This window comes from Epinephelus lanceolatus, chromosome 2 (genome assembly GCF_041903045.1).
Source record: "Epinephelus lanceolatus isolate andai-2023 chromosome 2, ASM4190304v1, whole genome shotgun sequence".
NCBI classification, from domain to species: domain Eukaryota; kingdom Metazoa; phylum Chordata; class Actinopteri; order Perciformes; family Serranidae; genus Epinephelus; species Epinephelus lanceolatus.
The window spans coordinates 51269726-51297319 of record NC_135735.1 but is presented as its reverse complement, the minus strand read 5'-3'; the positions used below and the strand labels follow the sequence as shown (position 1 = coordinate 51297319).

The window sequence follows — 27594 nt, the reverse complement described above, 5'->3', positions numbered from 1 at the left end:
TGAAGTACACAGAAGAAAAAAATTAAAATAAATAAATAAATAAAAATAATTAGTAAACACGAGTATTTTCAAATAAAGACATTAAACATAGTACAGACATTGATCGTTTTATGAAATTTTTTGTTTTGCGAATGAGATAGAGTTGCTATGTATTGTTCTATTTCTGATTTGAATACCAAAAAGAGGTTTTTGTTTTGAGAATTTACACTTATGAATGTGGAATTTGGCAACAAATAAGATTAGATTTGTGAGAAAAAAAGCATCAATGTCCTTCTTATTATAGTCAAAATAGCCAAAAATGACATTTTGGTAGTATAGAGTAAAATTTGGGAAAATATTATTGATGACAAATGAATTAATGTCATGAATTAATGTTAATGTTAATTTTAATAGTTAATGTGTAAATTCACAAGACCAAAATAAGTGTGAGATGGTTTCCGGGTGCAAACCACAGAAAGAACAGTTCACATCAATGTCCTGTTTAAACTTGTGTAAGAGCACTTTAATTGGGTAAAACCTGTGAAGCAGCTTGAAAGAGACTTATTTGGTTTTGTTTGTTAAAAGGAACTTCTGTGGTAGGGACCAAATTTTATCCCAGTCAATGTTAGAGACAGATTTACTCCAGAAGAAGATTGCAGGGGAGGTGGAGACTAGATCTTGACTAGATTGGGATTGTTAGTCAACAAAACAATGTGAAGACATCACCTTGGCTCTAGGAACTATTTATGGAGATTTTCATAATTGTTTTATGTTGTCATAAACAAATGAGACTGCGAAAGAAGTAGTGGTTAGTTGGTGCTCCACAAGGAAATTACTTTACTTCTCTGGAGGTAGCTGTTTATTAGTAGTTAGAACTTATTACACAGTCTACCTGTAAGCCATACAGTATATATCATTCCTAGTCTTTTTTAGCCGTATTTAGGGCTGAATATTATTCACAATCACGATTTTGGCTTCGCACAATTATATTAACATGATGAACATTTTGATGTTTAAAATGCATGTATGCTATGCTCTGCTACATATCAAGTCAAGCGCCTCCTCATATAAGAGCAGCCTCCACTTTTAAAGAGCTGTCATACCGCTACACACGCATCCCACAGCAGCAGCCTGTAAAAAAACATTCTGGAATGCTATGACTGCAGACGGGCAAAACAAAAGTCATCTGTCATCAACCATCATCATTGACTGTTTGAAAGTATTTTGGATTTCTGAGAGAACAAATCATGTGCAAATAGTGCATGAGATGTGTATTTGCGCAGCAAAGCAACACAACAAACTTGCAGCTGAAAAAGCCCAAAATCTGCAATGCAATAAATGCATAAAGGCCAAGAAGAATATTGTCTCCAAGGTCACCCCACTGATCAGTCCCTGTCAACTCACACATCCATGACAGTGACACTGCAGCACATCACAGTACCATGTCTGCAGTGAAAATACAGAGGTGGATAGGTATTCACACTGACGTCAGCTGAAGAACTTTACTTAAGTCTCATTTTGATGCAAGGAGTAGTAAATTAGCAGGAATGTAGCATAATGTCGAAGTGAAAGCAGTGCTCTGTTGTTTTAAATGTTATGGTGCAATAAAAATATATTGTCCCTAAAAACAGTGTACAATGGTGACAAATAAATAAAATAAATATGCAGCCCAGACGGCATAATTAGTGACACAGCTGCTGTAGACTCTGTTTCTGATGTTCGGACTCAGGCTTGTTTTCTCTAATTTTACTGTGGCACAACAAATGAAGACACCATCAACATAATGTTCACCTCTGGCAGTCTTAATTGGCAGTTTGAAGTGTGAGGTAAATTTGTTGTCCTGTGTCCTGCAGGGCTCGCTGTCCCACCCCGAGCTGCTGGTTGCCGTAGAGATGCTGTCGTCGGTGGTGCTCATGAATGAGGCGATGGATGTTGGAGACCGAGCTGCCCTCTGGAAACAGCTGTCCAGCGCCGTCACTGGGCTCAGTAATGTGGAGGATGAATATGCACAGAGGTGAGCACACACACTCACAATCACACACACACACACACACACACACACACACACACACACACACACAGCAGGGGTCAGTGACACATTGTGTCAGAGGTCTTTATATGCTTCTAACGCAGGCTGTTGATGTGTGTCTGTGTGCTCCTCAGGTACATGGATGAACTGATGCGTCTGAAGGCAGCAGCCAGAGAGGAGGGCTGCGACTTCCTCACCTGGAACGACATTCAAGCCTGTATTGACCAAGTCAACCTGACTGTGCAGGAGGAGCACGAACGTAACTAGTGGTTGAATTGTTAATTTTTAACAAGGGGGATGCAATGTAGCTTTGATTTTTTTGCGTGCACACATCATCAAATATGACAGCACAGATGAGCAAAATTAATCAAGATAAAGAAAAATGGCATGACCTGTACCTGCTGCCTTTAAAAACACAAATAATGCAGTAGTATTGCTATTGCAATACAGACAAAAAATATTTTAAAGTATAAATAAGAGTAGTTCTGAAATAGCTGTGAAAATTAATCTTAGAGTCACTCTTATCCTATAGACATTTCCTTAGCCAGTTATAATTACTCCTTACCTGTGAAGCCTTGGGCTGATAATTGGTGATGCTGCCAGGTCCCTGTCCTGATACCTGCCTGGTTTCTTCCTGTCCCTCTTCTATCTATTGCAGTAATATAGATAATAAATGTGCAAAGCAAAATTTAGAAATAGAATTAAGAATAGTAGTGGTGACATAGCTGTGGAAATTAATCGCACAGTCACTTTTATGCTATAGATATTTTCTCTCAGCCAGTTATAATCTCTCTTCACCTGTGAGGACCCTGCATGATCATCCTTGCTGGTCTCTGGTCCACTGTCTCCTCCCTGACCCTGCTCTTTCTATTGTGGCAATAAAGATTAAAAAAATATGTGCAAATCAAATCAATAGTGAGCAGAAGTTCTGCGCAGAAATTAAGGAGGAGTCGGTTTATTCCTAGCATGAAACTAGCTAGAATGCGATTTAAGATAGGTAACAATAACATTAGTATTCTTGTTAACTATCTTAACTTAATATATTGGCATCTATTAATTAGTCATCATTTAGCTAACATTATCTACATGCAACAGCATTACTCAACTTACATGGTTTGTTTGGAAGAAACTGTGCAAGGTTTTTTGCTTCTTGCTGGCTGGTTTGCTGAACATAGTTAACACACAGCAGTACTGCCCAGCAGCACACGTTTGGTCTGTGATTGATTCAGATCACAACACGACAGCATGTGTATGCCTCCTGGCGCCGCCTACCCATGGTGCGCTTAAAGACGGCTCGGAAAAACACGTTATCACATGTTAAAAACGAATTGAACGGTTGTCGCGGCTGTAAAAAGTGCGGGGGACAGAGGGCACAGATACGGGAAGTACGGTGGACATGTTTCCTGTGCTCCCCCCTCAAATTACGTCTGTGCCTGCACACACAGCTTCTAGATTAACAAGGGGGATGGTTTTTGGTCAAGGTTAACAAGGGGGATGCTTTTTGGTCAATTTTCTAACAAAGGGGATGGCATCCCCCCCTCATCCCCCCTAAATTCGACCACTGAACGTAACTGACATCAGTTTACATCCATGTGTCAAAATTCTCCATTAAAAGTAACACACACACACTGACTCCAAAGCACAGATGGATATAAATAGACAACTATTGATCCAAATGACATCTTCATCAAGTCAGAATGTTTAAATATGGTTACCAGATAAGCTAACAGCTAATATATACACAGGTACAGTATGTGCCTTGTTAACTCATCGTAAAAGACACATTCAAACTGGACAGAAATGCCTCTCTACTTTTCCAACAGTCACCAACTCTGGTTTGGTCAAAATAAACTCTAGTCCACAGAGATCACCTAGAGCTGATTTACTTTTGTTCAGTCACCCAACCCTACTGTGAATACTTCATGTTCAATCATTGTAGATATAACTTGTGTTAGAAAAAAAAAAAGATAGTGGAATACAGCTGTTTTTTTTAATGATTAAGAAGTATAACAATATACCGGCATATTTGAAAGTAACATTTGTCCTGTTTTATTTAAGTACAGTTACATCTTTAATTGTCAGATGATGCCACATCTTGACTGATATTACGAATGTCTTTTTCTGTCCAATCTTCTGACTCACCCTCTCATATTATATTGTGATCCCAGACTCACAGAGTTTTATTAAGTCTGTCTGTTTGTTGGGTTGGGTACTGAACTCAGTGCTTCAAAGGGTACCAACCAAATTACATCACTACTATTGAGTACCGATTCACATTGAATCTGTCGGTACCAAATATTGATACCTGACAGATCTGGGTGAGAACACCAAGCTTAGACAAAGGGTGGAAGTCTGAAGTCGGGAAACCAGCCACGAAGCTCTGCAGTCGCTCCATCAGCTTTACAGTGAGCCAGTGCTATCACTGTAACGCAGATCTGACACAGCAGTTTTGGTCTATTTTCTTTCTAGTATCACTGCTAGAAGAGCAGACACACACACACACACACACACACACACACACACAAGCAGACAGACAGAGACAGAAGATAAGCTTTGGGTGATTAGAAAAGAGCGGCGGAGCAGATTAATTCAATTCAATTTTATTTATAAGCCCAATATCACAAATCACAATTTTGCCTCACAGGGCTTTACAGCATACAACATCCCGCTGTCCCCTCACAGTGGATAAGGAAAAACTCCACAAAAAACCCTTTAATGGGGGAAAAATGGTAGAAACCTCAGGAAGAGCAACTGAGGAGCGATCCCTCTTCCAGGACAAACAGACAAGCAGTAGATGTCGTACAGAACAGATCTACATAATAAATTTACAGTAATCCATATGACACAATGAGACAGAAAGAGAGACAGAGAAAGATGCAGGACAGACGATAATGACAGTAGCTTACAACAACATTAATGAAAGTAATAAAATGATAATTATAATTACGGCTATTGTGGTACAATAAGTTGGAGGTATATATTAATATATGATAGTATACATATGTGCCAATAATCATGTGTATAATAACAATAGAACTATGACCAGAGTTGGGTAAGGGTTACTTTAAAAGTAATCAAATTGCTTTACTGTGTTACCTTTTTGAAAAGTACCCAGTTACTTTACTGCGTTACTCCCTGAGTAAAGTAACTCCATCCATCCATCCATCCATCCATCTTCTAACCGCTTCATCCTCTTGAGGGTCGTGGGGGGGCTGGAGCCTATCCCAGCTGACATCGGGTGATAGGTACACCCTGCACAGGTCGCCAGACTATCACAGGGCTGACACATAGAGACAGACAACCATTCACGCTCACATTCACACCTACGGACAGTTTAGAGTTATCAATTAACCTAATCCCCAATCTGCATGTCTTTGGACTGTGGGAGGAAGCCGGAGTGCCCGGAGAGAACCCACGCTGACACGGGGAGAACATGCAAACTCCACACAGAGGGGTTCCCACACCCGGGATCGAACCGGGAACCCTCTTGCTGTGAGGCGACAGTGCTAACCACCATATCACCGTGCCGCCCTGAAAAGTAACTCAAGTACTTTTAAAGTACCTTTGAGTATTCTACATTTCCTATTGGGCAATGGACCACAGGCCGCTTAGCCTACATTTTTTGTCTCCAAAATTAAAGTTATGGACCACTTGCCCTTCAGATCCAATTCTCCCATCACAGCTGTCACTTTGACCAGTAGAAACACAGAATGATCTGCTGCCATAGACAACTGTATGACAATGACACCCCAGCGTTTTTAATATTTCCTCTAGGGATGTTACCACACAGAGTAAAAGGGGAAAATGATAGTGTGAAACAGCAGAGGTACTCTGTCAACCTGGTGAGTTACTGTCATTAGCATCAAGCTAGCAAACAATGTTACGTCCTCATAATGGAGACGGACATAAAGTAATAACATTAAAAAATAGTGGCGGTTTACTCACCACAACTGCAGAGGCTACCAGCTTTATTTGAAACAGACTACATTATAGACGGTTATTTATTATTCCCTCTGTGTTTTTACTTTTTATCCGCTCCCGTTGTCTTTATAAAGTTAATGCATCGCACCATCTTTTTAAACTCAACACTTCCTGAATTTGTTTCAAATTAAAAGCCCCTTATAGCCTTGGCTGAGAGAATCCCACCATTTTCTAAATAAAGAAAATTTAATTGTGAAACATTTGTAGGAGCTTGGTTGTAGAGGATACAGTAGCTTGAATGTTTGCGTACGGTACTTCAAATGAAGCTCCTGCCATCTGCTGGCGCTTTTAGGTGACTACAACAACATTTTGGCTGGCACATGACCAGACACAGTGACTCAGATGATAGTAAAAGTAATAAAAATAGGACAAGAATAACCCGATGACATCACAAATGTCGTGAAGGACAACCGGGGATAATTGGTGAGTACCATCGTGTAGTGTGTCATGTCTGCTGGCCAAGTAATGGCACGATTTTATGACTCCACAATCGTGTACATCGTGACATAGTGACTTTCAGAACGGACAGAAAAGTCGTGTAGTGTGTACCAGGCATAATGCAAGTCCTCCTGAGTCCTCCTCCATCGGGATTTTACTGACGATCCTGCGGAATGTTTTAGACTCCACCGTAGACAATGGCAGCATTTCGTCTACCACGTAGCTAGTCACGAGCTTCATGACTTCTTTCGGACTGATAGGTTTAACATTATCTCCATTATTAGAACCAGCATTCTAAAAGTAATGGAAGTAACTGATGGCTTGTTTGAAAATGTACTCAAGTATTTGATTACTCAAACTAATGCGTTAGGTTACTTGTTACTGCAAAAAGTAATCAAAGTAGTTGGGTTACAAAGTAACGCGTTATACCCAACTCTGAGTATGACTAATGATAACAGCAGCAGCAGGAGGCATCAGGCAGGACCACGGCAGCAGCACAACCACACACGTCACACTATCCAGGCACCGCGAGACAGTGGAGCACAAAGGCTCCGGAGAAGAAGCCGAGTTAGCAAGATGAAATAACAGGACATGAGTGTTAGCAAAGGGTGGAGAGAGAGAGAGAGAGAGAGAGAGAGAGAGAGAGAGAGAGAGAGAGGTGCTCAGTGGAGCTCAGTGTTCATAGGAGGTTCCCTGGCAGACTAGACCTAAGTCAGCCTAACTAGGGGCAAATCTTGGTCAAATATTACTCTGAGGTTTCTTATGGTAGTGCTAGAGGCCAGAGCAATGCCATCTAGAGAAACTATGTCATCAGATAAAGAGTCTCTGAGTTGTTTGGGGCCAAGAACAATAACTTCAATTTTGTCTGAATTTAATATAAGGAAATTGGTGCTCATCCAGGTTTTTATGTCTTTAAGGCAATTATGAAGTTTAGTTAATTGATTAGTTTCTTCTGGCTTTATCGATAAATACTAGGGGTGTCCCTGACTAAGAATTTTCATAGTCGAATCTGATTTGACAGATTTTTCCTTTAGCCGACTAATCGTCGAATCATGTTGTTTTCCCCCTCATTGATTAATGAGCTCATTTGTGTCAGTTTCCGCTCCAGAGAAAAGAGCTAAAACACCCAAATTTAATTCTTCAGTTGGCATAATAAGATAATAATAATAAAAGTAAAAGGGTTATGATTTTATCTTGATCTTTATTCCTTTCACTTCATCAAGGTATGATGCTCTAGATGAGCGCAGACGCGCTGCAGCCTCATCCATGTCTTTAACGGGAGTCATTTCTGACTCGTCAGAACTTGCCATTTCATTCACAAATAAACATCCAAAAACATCATCAAAAGGTTTAGAAACAGTTTTCCTTCTTTCTGACTTCAAGTTACTTCATTAATCAACTCAGGTTCATACAAGTTCATCCACACGGACCATGCGTTACCACTCTCAATTGTTTGGCCACATCAGACAAAAAGTAGCAAAATAAATAATCAGTCTATCAAGAAAACAATCAGCAGTGAAATTTGTTTCAAGACACGGTAAACGAATAATCCTTCAAAAAAGTTTGATTTGAGAGCACATACCTCCTCCAAAGTGTTTGTTTATGCGCTCCGCCACCATAAATCATCACCACATGATTCCCGAGCGCGGCACCGCTGCTACTCACCGCTGCTACTCACCGCTGCTACTCACCGCTGCTACTCACCGCTTCACCGCTGCTACTCACCGCTGCTACTCACCGCTGCTACTCACCGCTGCCTCATGGGATGGGTCAAATGCGGAGAACAAATTTCACACACTCAGATGTGTGACAATCAGTGGGACTTTAACTTTAACTTTAAATCACCGTAGGCCTCGATGCTGCTCTGATGGTCCTGCAGCGCACTCACTCAGCTCAGCTTATTTGGATTGAGCGACTGGGTGATTTATTCATGCGTAGTAATGATTATGCCTACTGATTAAACGCACGTCATTTTCAATTTTTTATTAACAGAAATTAGGCTGATGTTTGTATCAAAATAGGCTATATATCATGAATTACTAAAAAACAAATACATTCTATGTCAAATCAAGATGTTCAGCAGCAGTGAGCGCCCCCATATAGTCAGAATGGTACGGTCTTGTTTCATAACCACATTTTGCGACGATTCGACGGTGAGACTGGCAGTCGAATCAGACTTCTCCAAATCGAATCACCGAATCATCAACTATTCGGGGTCACCAATAATAAATACAATTGTATATCATCCGCATAACAATGGAAATTTACAGAGTGATTTTTAATGATGTTACCTAAAGGAAGCATATATAGAGTGAATAGGATTGGTCCGAGCACAGAACCTTGTTGAACTCCAAAACAAACTTTAGTATGTAAGGATGATTCATCGTGAACATGAACAAACTTAAAACAATCAGATAAATAAGATTTAAACCAGCTTAGTGCAGCCAATTTTAAGCCAATTAAATGTTCCAGTCTCTGTAGCAGAATTTGATGGTCAATTGTGTCAAATGCTGCACTAAGATCTAATAAAACAAGTACAGAGACGAGTCCTTTGTCTGAAGCAATCAGAAGATCATTTGTAATTTTAACTAGTGCTGTCTGAGTGCTATGATGCACTCTAAATCCTGACTGAAATTATTCAAATAAATTATTATCATGGAGAAAATCACAAGGATCAAGGATCTTTGAAAGAATGGAAGGATTAGATACTGGTCTATAGTTGGCTAACACCTCTGGATCCAGGGTGGGCTTTTTCAGGAGAGGTTTAATTACAGCTACCTTTAAAGACTGTGGTACATAGCCTGTTAATAAAGATATATTGATCATGTCTAATAAGTGAGTGTTAACTAAAGGTAAGACTTCTTTAAGTAGCCTAGTTGGGACGGGGTCTAAGAGACACGTTGATGATTTAGATGAAGAAATCACTGCAGTCAATTGTTGAGGAGAAATCGGGGAGAAGCAATCTAAATATATATTAGGTCTTGCAGCTGTGTTTGAGGGCAGATAGGTACTGTCTGAGGACAGGAGGTTATGAATTTTGCCTCTAATAGTTAGAATTTTGTCATTGTCATTAGCATTTTAATCTACTACGTCACTACAGCTTGTTTAGAAAAGTATTTTTTGTTATTACAGAGACAGTAAAGCACTGTAAAGGTGTACTGTTTGGTACTGACACTGAATTACAGGTACTGGAACTGGTGTTGGGTTGAATGTGAACAGTACCCGACCCTAACTGCATCTGCTTGTGTTTTTGTGCAGGTATTGCTGCCATTGGACTGATCAATGAGGCTCTAGGTGAAGGGGATCCCATGAAGACTCTGAACATGCTGCAGAACCCCTCAGCCAAGCTCACAGATGTGGACCCATCTGTGGCTCAACACTACCATGACAAAATGCTGGAGGCCCGCAGAGAGAAGGCTCATGTAAGACACAAACACAACACAACACATACAGTCTCGTTTTTTGACAGCTGCTGTAGTGACATGGATGTAGAACGTTCAGGTTATCTTCTAAAGATAAGTATTAGGTTTGGATAAATATAAAGTTTATTCTGGGTGGCATGTCTGTGTCCTGGTCTCTGCCTTTGTGATCTGCTTTTCTGTGTGTGTTTAGTATTCAGGGACCATTATGCAAACACTTGGCTCCTGGCTACAGTTACATCCAGACTTTTTACTGCAGCTCCAACAGTTGAAAGCTGTCAGGGCTATATACATTATGACTGGGCATATGATATGTATAGTTGTATTTTAATGATTCTAATGAATATAGTTATAGTAATGATAAAAGGAGGCCTGTTTCCTGCTTAAACAAGCTGTTAGGGGTCAAAACGTACAGCTGTTTGAAGTTCAGTATTTGAAGGGATGTGCTTATTGTGCCCTTTATATTACTGTGAAAACAGTGAGTTTCTTCTTCAAACAACTGTATTTGAGTTTCTCACCTAACAAGGATTTTCATGAGATTATATTTGAACACATCATGATAACATCATAATTAACCCTCGCTTAATGCTCATTTTTACTGAATAGAGCTAGAATTTATCATAACGTATGTCAGTGCAACCTCCATTACATGTTAATTCCGGCCACTTGCTGCTAACAGCTAATAATAACTAGTTCTCCTCCTGCCGATTTCAACGCTGATTTGTTTTTCACAATGTAGCATTATCGGGGAAACCATAGTGTAGGAAACCCTAGGTCAGACAATGGTGAAGCATACTGATGTTTTCGAAAGTCTTAAATTATGTTCAGCCGTCATCCATATTATTTGAACACCACTGTTAAATTTCTCCTTCTAAAACACCTTTTCTCTAGAAAACACCGTAAGACACACACACAAATAAATAAAATTAGCTCTTACCCATGTGCAAACATAACCATAATCCATAAATACCTTGTCAAATACATAATAGCATAAATTACAATATCACCAATATGTTCCTTTAAACCCTCATGAAACAAAAAAGCCAGTATCACCATGATGTTACCAGAGCCAATCAGATGCAGAGTAGGGCGGGTCTTGCCAACAAAAGCCAGTAGCGAAAGCAGCAAGCAGAATAAACTGAGGGATTAGTATGTGGTGTCATAAGGAAATGCTGCCCTTGTCTACATGTCTTGGTGTGGCGCTGGTGTCAGTCACATTACTTGTTGCAGAGTTTTTCCTGGGAAAAGAGCTTGTAACTTTTGTGGATGCTACCGTGCTACCCAGTCCATTAATCAGCTTCACTACTGAAAAGCTATTTGACTCAAGAAGTAGTGATGTTACCACCATACTACTGAGAAATGTAGTTAAGTTAGTAACACCGCTACTTGTAGTAACGCTACAGCCAAACACACTGCACCTGAATAACAGTCAGTATTTCTTATTACCAATCAGTAATCCATACCCTCAAATGAAGAATTTTGCATGCATATTCCCAAGTGGAGGTGTTAACAATTTTTTTATTTCAATTAAAGCATTTTATATTTTTGATATAAATGGATACTGAAAAAATATATATATTTTTTGATACCATGATGCTAATTTGAAGCAGCCAGCCCTACTTTGAGCCCAAAATGAATCACATTATATATTGTCATATTCTCTGTTTGTTTTGGAATGAGCAGCTGTTGCCATCATTGATGACTTGATTAATTGTTTCTTAAGTGAACATGTTGAAGAGTTCTGGATGTTCAAATGATGTATTTCTGTATTATTGTGATATGTGGTCATAGCTCAGTGGGATCATAGAGCCATCGTGGTTGCAGATGGCTCCTTGTGACTCAGGGCTCTGAAGCCCATATGACACCATCAGACTGCTGATGCAATGTTGCAGTCATCTCTCCCCTGCTTACTTCCTGTCTGTATCTGACCTGTCTCTCTCTCTCTTTCTGTCTGTCTCTTCCGAGATTTGACCTGTCTTTTCTAATTTTATCACTACTCTTCGGTTTCACATGTGCATCTGTGAATCCAGAGGACACACACTGAACAGAAGCATTGTCTCTCTGGAGAGCAGATCATCAGCGCCTTGCTCTCTCTGAATCATTTGCCTGTGTTATCTTTACATTAGAAAGGCCAGCTGATGAATATTGAGGTGAGATATTGGCCATGGAGATGTCTACCTTCTCTCCAGTACGCTTGTTGTGCTCAAAGTGCCCCCCAAAAAAAAGAAAAAGAAAAAAAAAATGAGAAAAACCTAACAAATGTCTCTTTCCAGAAATCATGACCCAGTTATATCTAGTTATTAGATAATCCACAGACCTTGGTGTGAACAGTTTCATGTAGGAACTGTTTTCTTTCTTCCAAACTACACCCACTAATTTTATCACTGCACAGAAGGAATCGTGCATCTAACGTTTGCTGAGCAAGTTAAAATTACAGCTCAGCCAACGAGGACGCCATTAGTGTATACATCTTGTGTTGTCACAAGAACAAGCCTTTCGTCCATGAGTTAACCCCTTTTACACTGCCTGTTAAAGGTGGGAATATTGCACTGTTACACCACCTTGCTGTTCTATATAAAAGGTAGAATCGTAGAATCAGACGATAGAGTTGTCTTCCCTCTGAGCCAAGAGTAGAGGTAGTAACAGCCCTGAAACAATATCTGTACAAAAGGGACAGCCAGCAGGACAGGATTATAGGTGGCACGAGTGTGATGTTTTGATGATGTGTTATGCGTGCGTCCTACCATGGGTGTAACTTGCAATTTTTATTTGTTTGTTTCTTGCCTTTGTATCAGTCAGTATTCCCTTTCTCAATCTTTAAATTCTGAGGTTTTCGCCAGTCCGTGAATGTAGCGCAGGCAGAATTCAGTGTTTTCCTCAGCGGCAGTCTTAGGCATTTTGAGTCACAGGATAATTGAACAATCGATCCGAATACAGATTAGATCAGATCGCTGGTTGAGAGGAGCAGCTGTTTGTGAGTGAAAGCAAACTTTTTGACCCAGCACAAAGAATGGTTAAGTTGCCTGATATTCTGCTGCTCTGTGCTGTGAGAATGTGAAGTAATTGATAACTGTATATATTCCAACAGCATGCCTAATGAACGGTCCAGCTCCAAAAATGGAAAATCAAAACGTGACAGCAGATGTTTTATTCATAGCGGGCATCCACAAATAAATAATTGAGAGGGAAACCCTTGGTCCAGGAGCTCCTTACCTCTGAGCAGAGGACCAGATCAGCTCCCATTTTACAGGGATGGTAAATGAATGTTATTGCCATGTTAATGCCATTGTTATTGTTTATAGAGCACTACCGATGCATGTGTTATATGTCACACTAGAGGCTGACACTGTTGTATTACATGTCATGTGCGTCACGGCCCTTTTAATTGCCTGCATGCTGTCTGAAATCACACACTGCGGCGGCATGATGCTGCCGTTTGTTGGTTCTGTGTAAAAATGCAAAAAATTCAGGTAAAAGGAAGAATATGTATTTTTGATTTTGGCGTGAACTGTTCTTCAAGAACATGGTCTGTAAATATTCTCAGTGTATCCATTTTAGTCCTGAGTCTGTTTTTATTCTGTGTAAATACAGATAAAGGACGTCTGTTATCAAGCCGGACTCCAAAATACTCTGTCTGTGCCCACACTGTTTCAAAAGTCAACAGCCATCAGTTATATCTTAACCCTTGAATACATCATGTGGGAACTTGTCATACTTTCGTAACTTAACCCAGAAAACAAAAAAAACAAAAAAAAAAAACAGGAGAGATAAAGAAAGCACAGTATTTTCCTGCAGATTTCACAGGCGTTGGAAATAACAAGCCAGGCTTCAGTCATTTGCTTCCATAAAAGGTCAGAAAGCTGACCACTGTAATAAATGGGCCAGACCAACAGGCACAAGCACACGCTCGCACACACACACACACACACGCACACACACACACACACACACACACACACACACAATCCTCTGGTTGTTGATTAGGGAATGTGGCCATTTGAGGCGATTAGCTAAAGGCAGAGGAAGTAGTTAGGGTAGTGTGAGCTTCCTGTTGGGTTTCAAGGGGTTAGTGCCGAAAAGATATTCCCAGCTGAGAGGGAAGGATCATCAGAGGTGGGATCGACTGAGGAAAAAGACTCACATGCCTGAGATGTGTTCAGGTTGCAGAGGGGTGTTCCCAGCTGATGTGAGGTCAGGAGAGTTTGGGAAAGACGCATACAACAAAGCTTGTTATTTCAATTGCAGTTCACTTCAGTCAGGCAGAAGTTGACTCTGACTTAGGGCCAAGGGCTGTGCCTAGCTCAACAACAGGAAGTCCTGCCCAGACCCTACTGACTAACCAGCCTAAAATAGTCTACTACAGCGTGTCTCTCAGATGGATATCATCTCACTTTGTAACTGCAACAAACACAACTGGGACTGTAGAAGTTTCAGTCTAGTACAGTACAGTGGGGGAAACAAGCATTCAACGTGTCAAAACTTTTTTCATTAAACATATTGCCAATGCAGCTTTTCACATGAAATGTACACTAGACATTGATCTTAACTCAATAAAACTGTACAGATAAAGAAATCATAAAACTTTAATTCTTAAAAAAAGTTATGTGCAATAAGGTGGAATACCACCAGTAAAAAGTAGTGAACATGTCGACTGAAATGGATTTAATAATTGGTGGAGAAGCCTTTGTTTGCAGTGCCAGCTTATAAGATGCTTCCTGTATGAAGAAATCAGTTTGTCACAGTGTTCAGATGGGATTTTGGCCCATTCTTCTACACAGACAGTCTTCAAAACTAGAAATTTCTTGGGGGCTGTTAGTGAATCTGGATATTCAGCTTCTTTAACAAATGTATTAGGTTTAAGTCTGGTGATTGATTGGGCCATTCTAACACCTTTATTTCCTTTCACTGGAACCAGTTGAAAGTAGGGTTGCAATGGTATGAGATTTTCACAGGATGATAACCATCTCAGAAAATATTGTGGTTTCACAGTATTACATAATTTATGATTATCAGTCAGATTGACCCTTGAAGGAATGAAAATGGAAATGTTATTTTAGGTTGAACAGATGCTTTATTTTTGTAATTAAAACTTGAAACCATTTAATGGAAGTATGTAAAAAGTCTCTCCTGAAAATAACTAAAATGACGACTACTTTTGCTGCATATCATTTCAATATCTTACATAAGCAAATGTACGCAGTGTGATAACCTTCAATATTTATAACCGGTAGGCCTGTATTGCTGCAACCTTTGTTGACAGCCCACTTTGCAATATGTTTCGGATATTTGTCCTTCCGGTGGGTCAACCCACATCTCATCCTCATCATCCAGATGGATGGCAACAGATTCTTCTCAAAAAATTCCTGGCACATGGTTGTAGCTGGTGTGTTCAATACTCCTGTGTTATTCTTCTTTATTGCACATAACTTTCTTTTACAAATTGAAATGTAATGATATCTTTATCTGCACAGTTATATTGAGTTAATATCAATGTCTGGTGTAAATTTTATGTGAATACCTGCATTGGAAATATGTTTAATGAAAAAAAAAATTGACGCACTGAATACTTATATCCCCCACTGTATGTGTGTGTCTTCAAGCTCTCCATGTTTATGTCCCTTTTGACATGATAGATGTGAATGACCTCGTGGTTTTCCAAGAAGTAAAAAAAATGCAGCTTGTACCTCCTCTGTTTCTATGATGTGCTTATAACGTATAACTACACCAAGCTACTCCCAATTCCTCATCCAGTCCCCCTGCCCACTCTGGCACCACACCCTGCCTTGCACCTTCCGCCAGCTGCAGGGACTCATCACCCACACACAAATAAGTACCAAGTGCAGCTGCAAAGTGCAAGCATACAAACACTTATCAGCGCTGGCCCAGGCTGCAGGTACAGCTCTGTTTATTATAAAGATGGAGCTCATTTGAGTCCTGCTGCATGCTGGTGCAACTCCCCTTCCCTTACATAAGAAACCTTTAAAATCGGGTATCACAAATTTCACAAACACACATACCCGCATATAGACAAACCTCCCCTTGTCTACCATGAAGCACAATATAAAGGGGTGGGACACATGGTGGGGGAGCCTGTAACCAATGAGTTGCCTGTTGGAGCAGGCTCTAGAAAGTAGCAGCATGTAGCACACAGCTGCCAGACACATTATACAGAGACAGAGTGTGCCATCTGGCTGCAGTGTCATATAACTACAGTCATACAGCTGAACTCAGTGTTTAGGTCTTGCTATGGTCTGTATGCTGAGAAAACACTGTTAAAAAAACTTCTATTGGTAATATTTCTTGCATCTTTAAGTCTGTGGTGCTGCCAGTGATTGAAGAAGTACGCTAATCTTTTACTTAAGTGAAAGCAGCAATGTCACAGTAAAGAAATACCTGTTACAGGTATAAGTCCTGCATTCAAAATTTTATTTAAAGTTCAAACATTTTGGCATCAAATTATATGAAGTATCAAAAGTAAAACCATGCATTATGCAGAGTGGCTAATTTCAGAATAATATATGTTATAATTATTGATGCATGAATGTGTTCATCACTAGTGTTGCAGTTGGTAAAGGGGAGCTCATTTTAATGACTTTAAATGCTGCTGGGTAGTTTCATCTATAATGCACTTATTCTTCGGTAATGTTTTGTATTAATAATCTAAAATCTAAAATCTAAAATCTAATAATCTGTATGGTAACTTAAGTTTTAAAATCAATATGATGATGATCAATATGAAGTAAAAAGTACAAAAGATGAGATCTGAGATAAAGTGAAGTAGGAAGTATAAAGTAGAAGCAAACTGAATTACTCAAGTAAATCACAAGTACCTCAAAATTGTACTTAATTAGTAGTATAGTACTTGAATAAATGTACTTAGTCACTTTCCACCTCTAGGTGTGGTGTATTTTTCTGTTCTTATGACCAATTGTGGTGACAGTATGTCTGCATGTTTCTAGCAGCCGCAGGAGCAGGTAATAGCTTAAATGTGTCATTACCTCGAACCAAAAAGCGAAGGCTTCTCAGTTGCAACTTTAGAGAACATTCACAGAGCTATCCCCACCAACTGTAGCAGGAAAACAGACCAGAATACATGCAACTGTAAGAGATGGTGTAAGCTGAATACTGGGTGCGGCCGCACACATTTAACCCACAGCTGACTTAACACAGTTTGAAAGACTTCATTGTTCCACTCCTGAAAAAGTCTACTGGATTTTTTTGTAATGTAAATGAAAATTGCATCCTGTAGTTATCAAACAATATGGGACTGTGGATTATAGAAGAACTAGCAGGGAGAATCTGTGAAACCCATTTTAAGATAGAACTAAAATGAGTTGATAGACACATGCCAGGAGGATGGGTGTATTTGCTATTAACAAAAGGGCTTCTAATTATCTCAGCCCTCTTGTGCACTGTTTATGCCTAATATTTGGCTATTCCTTTTTTGGCCAGCGACAGGGAGAGTAATGCCTGTCTTCATCTTAATAAAGGCTGGTGAAAACCTCACAGATAGCACTGGAAATAAATCAAGGACTTTATTGTGCTGTTTCCAACAAAGTCTGATATGTTATATTTTAACTATATCAGGATGTTGTTAATAAACCAAACCATGATGACAACAACCACACACAACCTAACGACCTAAAAAACCATCATACATTCAAGGGTTCCATTGGTATGAGATTTTCACGGTATGATAACTGTCTCAGAAAATATTGTGGTTTCATGATGTTGCAGAATTATTGTCAGTCAGAATGAACCCTGAAGGAATGGAAACAGAAGGGTTACTTTTGGGAGAACAAACGTTTTATTACTATAATTGAAACTTGAAACCATTTTGTTAATGGAAGTATGTTCTGTCTCCCCTTAGACAATAACAAAAATAAAGGGGAGATTCTCCGTCCAGTTGCATTTTTTTTGTTTAATATCGTAGATAAGCAAATGAACACAGTATGATAACCATCAACTTTTACATCATAGTATACCCTAAAACTCGTATATTGGTTAGGGATGCACAATATTGGATTTTTTGCCGATATCTGATATGCCGATATGTAACGACTAATTTGGCCAAGAACATATATGGATATATCCACACTTTTCCCCATCTTTCCCCACCACCTTTTTTTAGGGGCGGCTGTGGCTCAGAGGTAGAGTGGGTCGTCCTCCAATCAGTTCCTCCAGTCTGCATGTCGAAGTATCCTGGAGCAAGATACTTAACCCCAAATTGCTCCCGATGACTGTTCCATTGTTGTGTGAGTGTGTTAAAAAACTGAGTAGCAGGTGGCCCCCTGTATGGTAGCCTCGGCCACCAGTGTGTGAATGGGTGAATGTGACTTGTAGTGTAAAGCTCTGGGTGGTCACATGACAAGGAAGGCGCAATACAAATGCAGGTGTGCGCGCATGTGTATGTGCTTGCTGTGTCCTGTTTGTTTCTGAACATATTTGCATGTGTCCTTCCAGGAGACCCAGGACCCCTCTGCTGTGCTGTGGCTGGATGAGATCCAGGAAGCCATTCTGAAGGCAAACCAGGATACACAGGAGGCTTTACACTGTGAGAACACGCACTCTCTTTTCATTTTACTGGAGCTATTTTTATATATGATTGCAGAACATTTGCTATCCATCTGTTTATCAGTGTTCCTGTTTATCAGTTATCAGGGAAATCTGTTAAAGTCTGACATATTTAAATCTCTGTGGTTATAATGTACAGTAAAAAGATTTCCTTATGAAAATATGCAGGCCTACCACCATGTCCTAACAACATGTAAGCATCTCTCTGTCCACACTGAATACATTAAATATGTACTGCTGTTACGTCATAAGCAAACCACGTAGGACATCAGCATTTTCAGTTGAGATCATTACCAGAAACGTTCAGCTCCAGTTTGAAGGTTTGCAGGTCAGGTTTGGGTCATTGATTAATGCATTTTTTTGCTGGTCAGGTAGGGTGGATTGGCTCTCATAATGGGCTGGGTTGGTTCTGTGTCTGTATCTGCAGTCTCGCAGTCTATCCAGGCTATCAATGAGGCAGTTGATAGTGGCGATCCAGCTCAGACCCTAGCTGCTCTGCGGAACCCTGAGGCAGGACTGTATGGTGTTACCTCTGAGTGTGCTCAGACCTACCAGGATGACCTGTCCAAGATCAAAGACAAGAAAAAAGAAGAAGGTGAGGAGAAAATCTAGGGATGACAAAAATAGTGAGAATTGTTGTACTTGTCAATAATTCTTAAGAAATTCAGGGGAGTGATGCATCTTTTCAGTGGTTTCTGTTTTTTAAAGGGGGACTGTTCTGCTTATTTTCTGTTACACATATAATGTAAAAGTGTAGAGTGTGGCCAGATTTTCAAATAATGAGGTAAACATATGTAAAAGAAATCCCTGTGAGTAAAAACCTCAGGCTTTTGACTGTTGTGAATACTCTGTTTCCAGTGGGTTTTTCTTCTGAGACAAGCTTACGTCAGATTGCGACTAATTTTTTTATATGTTCAACTGCGCCAGGCATTTTACGACAAGTGTTTATATTACATACACTGTCACGTCTAGCTACATGCTAACATCAGGGAAACACGTAATTTTAGTTGTCTGTGTTGTTATTTCTCCCTGTTATGGTGAGTTTTGACGGGAGAAAGTGCTGCTACACAGTCATTCCCTGATTTCAAGTGCACTGCTATATGTAGCAACATGCTATTGTCAGGGAAACCTGTTAACTTGGTTGCTGTCGTTGTTAATTTCTCCCCAGTTTTGTATCATATTCTTGCTTGCATCTGGTTGTGAAGATTTTGGTTTAGAAGCCATTATTCCTTTTTTACAGTAGAAAGCGCCGCTGTACTCAGTTACAGTGATTTCCTTAGCTGCAATAAAGGTTCAAAGACACTGAGATGCAGATGACCTGGAAATGCTGACCAATTGGAGCAGACTGGGTTTTTTCGAGTCTTAAAAGCCCCGTTTCCACCAAGCACTTTCAGTATGGTACCTTTGGAACCAAAACTAACCCTGCAGACATGGTGCGTAGACCCTTGGTCCGTTTAGCATTTCCACAGCAAGCAGTACTCTTAAATGTTGGCAGGGTTGTTGTCACTCACTGCTTCGTCCAGCACCGGTGACACAGATGTATGTCTGCACCTCATTTATCACTGACAGAACGACTCTGCACGCAGACATTTTAGGAACAAAATAGAACAGGCTGCAGTGAGAGTCTCTCTCCATGGGATATTTAAAAATAGTGGGTTTGTGCATTTAGTCCCTCCTAGGCAGGCGATCACATAATCAGGTCAAAATTAACATGTATTTTGAAACACTTGAAGACCCACTCATTATTTAAAGTGTTTGTCATCTGTAAGAGATTAGCTCCATCTTTTAGTACCAGATCTGTGTGCTAGGTAGCCCAACAGAGGGATGAGCAAAACTGGGGACTGAACTAAACTGAACTGTACCGGACTGCTTGGTGGGAGTGGGGCTGAAGAGACAGGTTCTAAAACAGAGCGTTTCAGACAGAACAGAATCCAGGTGTTTCAGCACAAGCATTATGGGGGAAAAAAGGTGTTTTTTGAACATTAAAGCATGTAAACTAGCACAGAGCCAAAATATAAGTACGAACCTGGACTACAAATACATCTGAAGATGCTACCCCTTCATTCACCTTAAGTGAATGTAGCCTTGGCCAGGAGGAGTTGATGTCATCAGGCGGTACCCATCGTTCATTGGGTGTTTCGACCCTTAACCGCAACACCCTCCTGGTGGTGGGTCGGCAGTGGTGGCCAAATCACTGCCCATCTCCTCCTCCTGGCTTGTGCAACAGATGAGTCAGCTGCCCACTTGCATCCTGATCTTGTGATAATGCCTGCATGTCTAACCTGTTCATCCTGGGAGTCTCTGTATGTCATTACGACTCTGCACTTTGCAACCTTAAATTTTTCCACCATGGATGACAGAGGATGTTGGAGCTGCCCTGATCTTATGTAGAGGCCAACTGTAGTGAAGCTTGGAGGGATTCCCAACCACCTTCGGAGGTACTTATTGATCTTCCTCTCCACTCCTTCTATGCTTGTCATAGGAATTTCATACACAGTCAACAGCCACATGAGTCTTGGCAACAGTCTGTGTTGGTTAAGCCATACTTTAAACTTCCCCGGGAGCCCTGATTTTTTGATCCTCCTCAGCCATTCCTCTGTCTGCTTTTCTGTACTGGCGATGTTGTTCCTGTCAGTAAGTGAAGCATCAAACCACTTTCCCAGGCATTTGATTGGATTCTTCTCTATCGATGGAATCACTTCCCCTTGTACATGCAGCTTGCACCTGTTGGTCAATTTCCCATTCCTGATCACCATACTCCTGGATTTCTTTGGCTTAAACTTAATTCTAGCCCACGTTGCCATGTGGTCCAGAACAGTTAGCACACACCTCGCCTCCACATGGGTTGTGATTGTCACAGTAAGGTTGTCCACGTAACCTCTTATTGGGGGTTGTTGGATGCCTGACTCCATTTTTGGACCCCGAGCTTCTTTCCCCGCAGCTGTTATTAGGAGGTTAACTCCCATGATGAAGAGGATGGGGGACATAGTGCAGCCAGTTATGATCCCCTTTTCCAGGCGTTGCCACTGAGTTGTAAAAAGGGCTATCTTGAATCGTAGCTGGATTCCGCCAAAGTAGCTGGTGATCATTCCCTTGATGTGGTGAGGGATGTGGTAGTGGTCTAATGCTACATGGATGAGGGCATGAGGGATTGATCCGTAGGCATTCCAGCCAGACAACAGTCAGGTTGCCATTGCTGGCTTTGGCCTCCTGGATCATCTGACTGAGAACTCCAGTGTTTTTCCAGACCTCCAGAGAAGCCTGGGATTCCACCTTTTTGGATAGCGGTGTCGATGTATCTGTTCTCTGTCATGTATGAGGTCATCCTCTTGGCCAGTACAGAAAAGAAGATTTGCCTTCTACACTTAGCAGTGACATTGTTATGAATTGGTCAGCGGTTGAGGAGTTCTCTTCCTTTGGTACGAAACAGCCCTCTGCCTTCTTCCAACATGATGGAATGGTGCCCTTTCTCCAGATCCTCCGTAACAGCTTTCACAGCCTCCAAAGGAGCATTATGCATTTCTTATATACCTTGTAGAGTATACCACTTGGGCCAGGGCCAGATCCTGTTCTGGCCTTCTTCGCCATCTCTTGGACTTCCTTCCAGGATGGTTCACTGATGTTGAGCTCTTTTTCTGGGGTCTTAATGCTGTTGATGTCTGGGTTGGCATCCAGGGCTTGGTTTCTGGAGATGTCATTGTGGGTCTCTCTCAAGAACACCTCCACATCTTCTCTGGGGCTGGTCAGCCTTCCAGATTTTGCTTCACCCAGCAGTGTGCTGGTGAATCGGAAGGGGTCTTTGGTGAACTGTGATCTTTTCTTCTCCCTATCCTTCCTCTTTTTCCAAGTGCTTTCTGCTCTGAGAGTCTGCAGAGGTGTTCCCGGAGTTGACTTGTCAGATCCTTGATGCCTTCCCTTTCATCAGCAGGGGCTCTTTTGAACTGCTTGGTGAGCATCTTGATTTCTTCACTCAAACGATGGATTTGCCTTTCTCTTCTGCTTGGCTGGTGTGCAGACTTGATGTTAACTTTCTTATCTTTGATTCCAAAACGCTCCCTTGCCAGATTGTATGTTATTGTTGTGAGGGTATTGACTTTCTGCTCAGCTGTCCCTGCTAGTGTGGCTTCTAGCATGTTGTCGAGATCTTGGTCTAGTTGGTGCCATTCCTTGTTGTTGCCCATCTTGGGCCATTTGATTCGTTCCCTTGTGGGGTGGGGTTGTTCTCTCTGGGGTGGCATCAGGTGGATCCCTCCTGAGGTCTTGAGGTGACACAGGTGCTGAGAGATCTCCAGTGCTGTGGGGCACTTCCTGCCTGGAGTTCTCCTGCTTCTCACCAGGTGCTACCGCTGTGCGCTGCTCCTGTGGCCCCTCTTTTCCACAGATGGTTCGGGTTTGGTGTATCTTAAGCCCTCTTATGTTCTTAAAGACAAAATACGTATAACAAGTCCCCTTTAAGTTACGCTGATTAGCCTGATGAGGAGATTAGAACTTAGTGTCCAAATGTCATTCTTTGAATGGTGGTATCTGCCTACACTGCAAGTCTGACAGAGATGAAATCTCCTTCACACATGCATCTCTATCTACAAACTGCACTGATTTGCTTTTTCACTTGTGATTTCCAGAAAAAGAAAACCTAAGATCATCCAATATTGTAATTAAAAATCATATTCTGAAATAAATGCAAGATGGACGGATGAGGCTTCCGACTAATCATTGTCCCAAGTTGTGCCTCCTTCTTGTTCACTTGCATTCTGTTACGCTGCCTATCCAGGTGATAATGGCAGTAAGTGGGTGAAGCACTGGGTAAAGGGAGGACACAACTACTACTATAATCTGGAGACCAAGGAGGGCACCTGGGTGGAGCCAGAGGGCTTCATACAGAACAACACCCAGCTCAACAAGGAGGACATCCAGGTAGGTCACTGTTCCTGTGCAGTACTGCATGACTGTAGCTTTTTAACACCCCCATAAACTGGTTGTATTATGTTACCTGTCAGTCGGTGGTTTCCGGGGTAACCACAGCCTACAACAGAGAGCAGCTGTGGCTGGCTAACGAGTCTCTAATTGCCAAGCTGCAAGCTCATTGCCGTGGCTACCTAATGAGAAAAGCCCTAAAGGAGCGTATGGACTTCCTGAAATCCCAAGACCCAGCTGTTACATGCATACAGGTGAGACAGAACTGTATATAATTGTCCTATTTTACACATCGAAGCTTGTGTCTGCTGGCAGGACTTACTCCACTGATTGCTTTTTTCTTAGGCCCACTGGAAAGGTCACAAGCAGAGGAAGAAGTTCAAAGATCGTAAGCAGTATCTGAAGGACCACACTGCAGAGGCTGTCAAGGTAAATTTTGTAAATATTGTCTGTAATCCGAGTATGATAATCAGCAGTAAAAATGCAGTTAAGACTGAAGAATTCGTTTGTGCCTTTCTCAGATACAGTCCATGGTTCGGATGCACCAAGCTCGTAAGAGGTACAAGGATCGCCTAAAGTACTTCCAAGATCATGTGAGTATTTGTAGCCTAAATCCTTATTACATAAAAGTAGCTATTTGAATTTTTGACAATTTGAGAGAACCGAGACAAGGGGTTGTAAATTTTCTGTCGGAGGAATTAGGTTTTAAAGTAGATAATGTTATCTAATAAAAGTTTAAATTCACTGTGCATAATTTTCCCCCAATGTATCTGCTGACATTTAGTCCGTGTCCTGTGGGGTTCCAGGGAGGCTCATTTAGCACTCTGACATGAGCAAAGTCATTTCCACTTTAACTCACAGTGGAGTTTCAGTTTATTTTATTTATAAAAAGGACAGTACACATTAATCAAGTTTGTGCTGTTTATAATGAAGACTATTGATCATATAAATAATTGTTTTTTCATGCAGATCAGTGATGTGGTGAAGATTCAGGCTTTCATTAGAGCCAACAAGGCCAGAGATGACTACAAGACACTGAGTGAGTACGATTCCAAACTGACTTTTTGTGCCAACTGGTCTCTAGCTTCGATGGTCACTTAAACTCTCAACATGTCCTTCCTTACACAGTCAGTGCTGACGACCCCCCGATGGCGGTGGTGAGGAAGTTTGTCCACCTGCTGGACCACAGTGATCAGGACTTCCAGGAGGAGCTGGAACTGATGCGACTCCGCGAGGAGGTGGTCACCAACATCCGCTCCAACCAGCAGCTGGAGAATGACCTGAACCTGATGGACATCAAGATTGGGCTACTGGTCAAAAACAAGATTACTTTGCAAGAGGTGGTGTCCCACAGTAAGAAGCTGACCAAGAAGAACAAGGGCCAGCTATCTGACATGATGATGATGAACAAGCAGAAGGGAGGCCTGAAGGCCCTCAGCAAGGAAAAGAGGGTCAAACTGGAAGCCTACCAGTACCTCTTTTACTTGTTGCAGGTATTGTAACAGCACATCTCTGTTCTTTATAGATCCTGAACAACAGAATCACAGCAGCTGCCTTCCATGTCCATACCTCTCTAATATTTAACCAAATGTCTGCTTCCTTTAAGACCAACCCCACATATCTCGCCAAGCTGATCTTCCAGATGCCTCAGAACAAATCCACAAAGTTCATGGACTCTGTGATCTTCACCCTGTATAACTACGCCTCCAACCAGAGAGAGGAGTATCTGCTAACCAAGCTCTTCAAAACTGCCCTGCAGGAGGAGATCAAGTGAGAGCCAGACACTTAAGCACATCCAGAAACACAGAGGGACACTCAGAGATCGCAGACCTCAGCCAAGTCTGATAGTCCATTACTCCACGATATGCAAATCTGCAAGCGCAACCACCATATATGTCAGGATATATTTCCAAAACTACTGGAATGATGTCAAAATCTGGTTGTGCCTTGCCGAAGCCTCAGCATCTCAGCTTTGCATTTATTATGTACTTTTAAGTTGGAAATGCTTCACAAACATTATATTTACACAAACGTGAAAATCCCTAAACACTTAATATCATGTACATATTATGTATCACACTTGCCCTTGAGTCAAATTTATATTTGCATACAGGAAAAAAAACTTCTTAACCAGTATGGTTTAGTAACTTAATATTTACTCACATTATGTTACAGTTTTACGGCTTCTCTTATGAAATCACTGAGTACTCCATAACCACTGCTTTCTGTATTACGTTTGAGCAGCTACATGTGTCAGCTGCCCCAGAGAGAGGATTACTGGTACTTGTGAATATGGATTAGATTAGATTAGATTAGATTAGATTAGATTAGATTAGACTAGACTTTATTGTCCCAGAGGGATATTTGACTTCACAGTCTGTTCAAAACAAACAAAACAACACATAGGAACAATACAGAAAAAAAAACACACACAACATATGAGACAATACACAGAATCTCCAGACCAAACCTCATGGCACCAACAACACATCATCGAGGCAGTTTGTTCAATGCCGCAATGGCTAAGTGGACAAAACTCCTGCTCCTGCTAAACGATCCTTCTTCCATTTTAAAGTTCTGTATCGCCGGCTCGATGGCAAAAGTTCAAAGTAGCGATAGAGGGGATGATCAGTGTCATTTGCTATTGTAAGTGCACCGCGTATTATGGCTTTTTCATTCATATCAGAAAGTTGAGGTGTGAGGAGACTAATGATCTTGGAAGCAATACGTGTAATACTGAAAAGTTTGTTTTTGGTAACAAGGGTCAGTAGATTGAAAAAGCATGGTAAGCAGTACAATAGGATAGGTTGCATAATACTTTTGTAGAGTAACAGCAGAAGATGAGGGGCAACAGACAATGATCTGAGCTTACGGATGACATCTTTGCTGAGATCGTGCATGCACAGAAGTAATATGTTGATCAAAACTAAGTCTCTTGTCCAGAGTGAGTCCAAGATATGTAAAATTATCAACCTGTTCTACCGTCTTTCCATGAATGGAAAGTGTATCCAGTCCAGTATGAGGGGCATTGATGACCAGTTCTTTTGTTTGGTCCACATTCAACTGTAGATAGTTGTCTGTGCACCACTGTGTAAAATGAGAGATTGTGTTTTGGTAACCTGTAACAGAATTATGGTCATTATGTAATCCAAGAATGGCAGTGTCGTCAGAGTATTTAAAGTATGCAATGTTACAATGAGGACTAGTACAGTCATTTGTATAGAGAGTGTACAGAAAGGGACTGAGGACACAGCCCTGGGGGGCACGGGTGTTTGTAATAACAGATGATAATGCTGTTACCTACTTTAACAGTCTGAGGTCTAAGAAAGTTGTGAACCCAGTGGATGAGAAGTGAAGGGATATTGAGGCTATGGAGTTTCTTGATCATCTGATGGAGTTGGATATTGTTAAAGGCAGAACTAAAATCAACAAAACCAATTGTAGCGAAGTTGTCCGTTGGTGAATCCAGATGTTGAAGGAGGGGATGGAGGAGGCATACCACAGCATCCTCTGTCCCCCGCTTGGCCCTATAAGTAAACTGATAGGGATCCAGCTGAGGTCTGACAGCTGGCAGGATGATGTTCAGGATCAGTTTTTCCAAGCATTTCATGATTATTGACGTTAGTGCAACTGGTCGATAATGATTAGGTTCTGAGGGGCGGGGTTTCTTGGGTACCCGAATGATGGTGGAGGTTTTCCAGAGGGTGGGTACTGAGGCTGTCCTGTAGGATTCCCAGAAGATGGAGTGAAAGATGGAAGAGAGCTCCATGGCACACAGCTTTGCACCTGGCCAGCTGTCGTTGAACGTCCTGTGTGAAGGGAGGCTGCGTGGGCTCCTGAAAGGGAAGGGCTCTCAACAGTTCCTCACAGTCAGCAGAGTAATTATGGTTATCAAACCTTTTGCAGAATGTATTCAGAGTATTTGCAAAGTGGTAGGGTCTGATGTTGTACAACTATTTTGCCTAGTTTCGCAACCAGTCAGTACTTTTACTTTATGGAAGGCTTATTTTGTGTTCATATTTCTGACCTCATTCTCTAAACTGTCTTTGTATTTGAGTTTGGCCCTAAGAATTTCATTTCTGATTTGTCCAGTGATTATTTTAAGGGCCAGTCTTTGCGCAGGAATGGCTTCCGTTTCTCTCTAAGTGCTTAATCTCTGTTCTTTCCTCGTGGGTACGTCCACATATTGTTGGGAAGAGGGTAGGACCCCCTCGAGCGTACAGTTGTTACAATCTCCCATAAAGAACACCGGAGCTTCGG

At 41.2% G+C, this 27594-nt stretch overlaps 1 protein-coding gene across 1 annotated transcript in view; it reads left to right on the top strand.

Annotated features, from left to right (window-relative positions):
* Window positions 1–27594, top strand: part of iqgap1 (IQ motif containing GTPase activating protein 1) — a 134427-nt gene that overhangs the window by 86601 nt on the left and 20232 nt on the right. The window contains exons 13-24 of the mRNA XM_033622149.2: window positions 1833–1993; window positions 2143–2267; window positions 9686–9849; window positions 18310–18400; window positions 18848–19015; window positions 23192–23334; window positions 23418–23588; window positions 23680–23763; window positions 23856–23927; window positions 24304–24373; window positions 24463–24827; window positions 24941–25104. Coding sequence (XP_033478040.2) covers window positions 1833–1993; window positions 2143–2267; window positions 9686–9849; window positions 18310–18400; window positions 18848–19015; window positions 23192–23334; window positions 23418–23588; window positions 23680–23763; window positions 23856–23927; window positions 24304–24373; window positions 24463–24827; window positions 24941–25104 — 1778 coding nt within the window. The remainder of the gene's footprint in view (window positions 1–1832; window positions 1994–2142; window positions 2268–9685; window positions 9850–18309; window positions 18401–18847; window positions 19016–23191; window positions 23335–23417; window positions 23589–23679; window positions 23764–23855; window positions 23928–24303; window positions 24374–24462; window positions 24828–24940; window positions 25105–27594) is intronic.